The 5,269-nt window shown below is 33.0% G+C and overlaps 1 protein-coding gene across 1 annotated transcript; it reads right to left on the bottom strand.

Annotated features, from left to right (window-relative positions):
- Window positions 1-691: 691 nt before the first annotated feature.
- Window positions 692-3,451, bottom strand: si:dkey-211g8.8 (uncharacterized protein LOC108004533 homolog). Its single transcript, XM_022666128.2, has 4 exons — window positions 3,322-3,451; window positions 2,585-2,636; window positions 2,193-2,268; window positions 692-1,546 (listed from the first exon to the last, which is right to left on the bottom strand). Exons 1-4 carry the CDS (start codon window positions 3,449-3,451, stop codon window positions 692-694), a joined length of 1,113 nt encoding a protein of 370 aa, XP_022521849.2.
- Between the last annotated feature and the right edge of the window lie 1,818 nt (window positions 3,452-5,269).

Raw genomic sequence — 5,269 nt, 5'->3', positions numbered from 1 at the left:
ACATAAATCAATTTTAGATTCTACAACACGGTGTGATATTAGTAAATAAGACTCTGGTTTTACAGACAGGCATTAAGCTTATTTCTGGGCTACAGTGCATTCTGAGTCGAGATTCTTCCCACAAAAACATAGGAGGTGGAAGATGTGCTTTCTCAGTCTCTGCAGGAATTAGAGGCCCTAATGGGCTTGCTTGGTTATGGTGCCGGTGTCAAGTACTACAGGTGCTGGCCGTTTATAACTTTGCCACTGGTTAATAGGAAATAGTTTGATTTGTTTTTGTTATTGATGATTTGTTCTAACTTTATATTTGTTAGGTGACCTCTGGGACAATAGAATAATGAAAAAAGACAAATGTTATTTGCCAAAAATAAGAAATTTACTTAGGACAAGGCATGAATGACACAAGTCTAAATAATTAAAACAGTTGCTGTACACTCATACTGTAATGAAATAAAAACAAATTACACAGCACAATGTGATTTATTTTTTATTTTATAAAAAATGTCAGTATCAATAAATGACAAAATAAATAATATTGCATAGTTAATAAGTTACATAATATAAAATTATTTACATAATAATTACATAAATATAAAAAAATCAGTTAAAAATTGCACTGTACAAATACTATGTAACATGGTCTAAACTCTGATAGGCATCACTCAGCCAGGAATTGCGCTCAAGACTTTTTTCATGAACTCTTCAAGGTTTTTTGTGTTTTCTGTGTGACTTTTTTAGGAGGGTTTTCTCTACTGGCTTTGTCTTTCCAGGAGCCTCCTGTGAGCATAGGATGTTTATAATGAAAGTCATCCCATGATTTTAGTAAGTGCATCAGCACAAAGTTATGGAAAAACATCTCAGGGTTTCTGATGACCTCTGAGAACAGGACTGCTGCAACAGCTATAGCATCCTCTGGACTTCTCACAAAAGAGGACACTTTCTTTTGGTTACCCATGATGTAATTGAACAGTGTTTCACTGTATTTTTTGCTGAAATCTGTTGTTGGCCTTAATTTTGCATAAGACAGTTTCCTTTCATCGAATTGTATGATCTGATGATGCCCATCAGAGTATTCATACAGTGGAACCACATAGAAGTCTTTTTTCTGCAGTCTGAGTACATATTTCCCTATACTTATATGAACATCCTCCTTCTGTGGCCACGTTATTATGAGAAACATGATGTATTGGACGTAGTGATGAAAACCACTGTTTTGATAGACTTTTATACTGGGTCCAGACCGCGGAGTTATAGTTTCCGTAATCTGTCCATCATCTTTTTGGATCTCTTGTCCAAGATCAGCAATGCGCTTGATTTCTGGTATGGCTTTATCTTTCTGCCATGATGTGTACACTTCAGTTCCATCTTGCATGGTGATCGTGTGTGTTGTATTGCTGTCTTCTTGAGCATTTGAGGATCCATCAGATTTGTGTGAAAGTGTGAAAGTGTCTTTCCAATTAGGAGGCCAAAATTCTGTCTTCACCATTTCTTCAGCATTGAGTGACAGGCACATAAGCAGATTGCCTTTATTCTCCTCTTTTCTATCCTGTGGAAATAGTAAAAAAAATGGTTCAGGTTTACAGTTTGTAATTCAATCCCAGAACTCAATTATCAATTTAAGAATTCATTATTTAATTCTTCTGGTATTCTTTTTATTTATTTTCTATTTTCTATATATAACTACAAACAACTTTCATTAATTTGGTTAATGAAATCCCACAGCAAAAAGTTTTGTACATCTAAACATGTACTTCTGTGTTTTGATAAAAAAAAAGCAAAACAATATTTAATTTAAGAGTATGGGATGTTTTACTATATGAACTGAATCAAGGGCACCTTTATTACCTTTATTGTCCCAGATGTGCCACTGGATGCAGTTTTGGCACATTGTAAACTTTGTAAATACTTGATTTTTTTATTTTTAACGAGTCGTTTTAAAACAAGCTCAAAAAAAGGCTGGATGGTTGTGAGAAGTAAAAATTCTCACAACCATACAGCCTTTTTTTGAGCTTGTTTTAAAATGACTCTTTAAAATTAAAAATAAAAAATACTTGACAAAAGTATTAACTCACAAATTTAAATCATTGAACTCCACAGGTACCACAGGTGTATAAAAACAAGCACCTACACATACAGACTGCTTCTTCAGACATTAGTGAAAGAATCGGTCGATCTCAGGGGTACTTTCTCACCTTGTCAAACAAATCTGCAGCTTCAGATCCATTAATGCTGTCCTCAGAATTCTGGACCTTGAGCTCATCGCAGTCACTGTAAAATGTTTCATTTTGATTAATATTTTCTGTGAGCTGTAATTGCAATTATCATCCATACTATCATCAAGTGTGGATAAATGACTGAATAATGGTCTTTTTTAATTGAACAAAACAGTTCAGAGTGCAGTTGGTCTCTGTTTGTTTCATGTTGTTCATAAGCAAAATTATCCTCAGATAATTGCCACAGCTATATATAACAAACAATACTCTCAATGTACTTTTCATTCATTTGTATGTAATCAATAATTCATTTGTTCACATATCATGTATAGGTATGATGAAATTTAACAAAGCAGGTTCTGTCAACTTACTCTGAAAACGATGATGATGACTTAAATCTTTTCCGGCCATTCTCTTCAGTTGCTACAACAGAAAATAGCAAAAAGTATGTCAAGACAAAAAATTAAGTGGTGCACAGATGAATTTGTTGTTTAGGGAAAAGTTGGAGTATGGAGCCAAAAATATACTGTATACTGCATATCTTGCTGTCAAAAATATTTTTGTGTATACATACATTTATCATAAGGATTTAACACAATATTACAGGCAGTTTTATTCTGACAGTTTTGATATACCAATAAAAAGAACTTGTTTGACACAAAATAAGTCAGTAAAGTATAAATATGTTTCACATTAAATGCACTTGGGTGGCACAAGCTAACCACACCTAGCTGCAACCTTAGCCACATACTTCTAAACTATACACACACATTGTGCTATATTTGTATTTTACTTGAATCAATAGTTTTACTGCTTGTGTGCTGTGCACATGAAATTACATCTCTTGAATTTTGAATCTAGTGTCATAGCACATTCAACTTCATGTGTGGCAGCATACCCTTCAAAAAACAATTACTGAAATCAGTCACTGTCTCTGACCATTATGAGTTTCTTACATTTCTTCTATTGGAATTTTTAAAGAGACCACGCAACAACCACAATACCCATATACAATTGCTTAACTTATATGTCATTATGGATGGGTTTAATGTTCAGAACATCCTGCAACACTACTGCAAAATATATATTATATATATTTTTCTTTTACCTTTTGTTTTGCCACCAGTGTCAACATGCTTGTGCTTCTTCACCCACTTTGCATCATCTGTGGTGGTCTTGTTTTTCTGGAACTTTGATGTTTCCTGTAAGAGAGCACCAGTGTTTAGTGGAAGATACATCCAAAAGAACTGTAGGCTGATTTAACAAGTGATCATCATTCAAAGTGAATGTGAAAAGTAGAGCAAAAAAATTATCATAAGTATCTAAACCCTTGTCAAATAAAATGTCTATTTAAGTGTTTCTCTGAGATGGGAGCCCTTTAGATCATATTCTTTTATTTAAAAAATCTTTATCTTCTTATCTTTAATAATTTTGTATCATAGATAATTAAATTTAGTGCTCTGAATAAGTATTTTCCCCCTAACAGTTTTTTTTTGTTTTTGCAATACACACCAATCTTTCCCTATGTGAAAAAATAATTGCCCCATAACTTAATTGTGATTAATTTCATTTTTAAAAAGGTTAGTTTAATTTCACGACCGACAACCAGTTCTGGTTACAAAGTCTTTTCTAAGGTTTTGGGAACTACAGTGAGCTCCATTGTTCACAAATAAATGTAACTTGGAACACTTCATAGAAGTGACTTGCCTCCAATATTACTCCAAAAGGGCATGGACAACTCATCCAGGAGGTCAAAAACAACATCTATAGAACTGCAGGCCTCACTTGACTCAGTTAAGGTCAGTGTTAATAGTTTAATAATAAGAAAGAGACTGGGTCAAAATGGTATTCACTGGAGAGTTTCAAACACTGCTGACCAAAAAGAACAGGCCCATTTTACATTTGCCAACAAACATCTTAATAATCTCCAGTTACTCACATGTTACTCATAATTTGACTGCCAAGCAACTGACAGTTTTGTCTTCAGAATGTATTCAAAATTATGTTTTAACTTTAATATTTTATTAGACTTTATTTTTTTTGCACTGTCCTGTAAATTGCACATAGAGTCAAATAAACATAAACCTCTTATTTTCTCTAAGCATCAAAAAACTCAGCATGACAGGGTTAAAAATAGTAATCTTACTTTATCAAAAATCATGCATTAACTTAAAAATATTTTACTGGCTGTAAAATACACTTACAGTTTAACAAGCATTATCATATGTAAATGCACAGTGCAGAAAGTGACTGGGTTAAATTTTTAGCTTAAAGTTGTAGAAATTACATGTTTTGTAGACAGTAGCATCACATGTTTTTACTACATTATACAATTGTATTTTTGCTCAGAATTATTTTTTTTTTTTCTAAATAATTGTCTGTCCTTGTGTGTGTGGATTCATTTTCTCTTGTGTGGATTCATTTTCTCAATGATGATGTCAGAAGAGCAGATTATTACTATTTTTACAGGGGTACACTGAGTGCTGTGACAAGGTTGAAATAAAACTGGGGGATGTGTGGTAAACTGAAATTAAATATGTAAAAATCATCTTTCTTTTGATAAGAAATATATACATATATAGTAACTGATACTCATTAATGTAATGACAGTCAGTGGGGATATGCAATATGTTTGCTACTACTAGCCAACACATAAAAACTACTTTGTTTCACATCAAAGTTATTTAGTTATTAAATGGTGACTTTAAAAAGCACTTTGTGGTTGTGGTTGATAATCTTTTAAGTACGTTTAAGAGCCTTAATTGGCACCTGATTCAGAGAATCACAATTTTTTTTCACTTTAATTTCACTTTTCTCATTTGGTCTTTGAGAGGCAGAATTTCTACTGGTTGGTTGGTGATACTGATACTTATTTCATGCAATAAATCTCAAATTAATCGTTTTAAAAATTATGCGATTTAATTTAATGGATTTTGTTTTACAGATTTGGTCTTTCCATGCAGCTGCTGGAGCCCTAAGAAAGCACAATACGCTTTATTTAAATACATTACCAATGTCTACCAAAACAAGGCTGAGGGGTACGGAAGTAGCGTTGT

This window comes from Astyanax mexicanus, chromosome 3 (genome assembly GCF_023375975.1).
Source record: "Astyanax mexicanus isolate ESR-SI-001 chromosome 3, AstMex3_surface, whole genome shotgun sequence".
Taxonomy (NCBI): Eukaryota; Metazoa; Chordata; class Actinopteri; order Characiformes; family Acestrorhamphidae; genus Astyanax; species Astyanax mexicanus.
The sequence above is the reverse complement of the archived record's forward strand: the minus strand, read 5'-3'. Positions and strand labels throughout refer to the sequence as shown.

What these genes read in the sequence shown, in the direction of transcription:
- si:dkey-211g8.8 (XM_022666128.2), bottom strand. Translation starts at nt 3,451, where the DNA reads ATGTATCTTCCACTAAACACTGGTGCTCTCTTACAGGAAACATCAAAG. An exon ending in TCATCATCATCGTTTTCAGA is followed by an intron (nt 2,269 to 2,584) that starts GTAAGTTGACAG and finishes AACATTTTACAG; the next exon opens with TGACTGCGATGAGCTCAAGG. An exon ending in CTGCAGATTTGTTTGACAAG is followed by an intron (nt 1,547 to 2,192) that starts GTGAGAAAGTAC and finishes CTATTTCCACAG; the next exon opens with GATAGAAAAGAGGAGAATAA.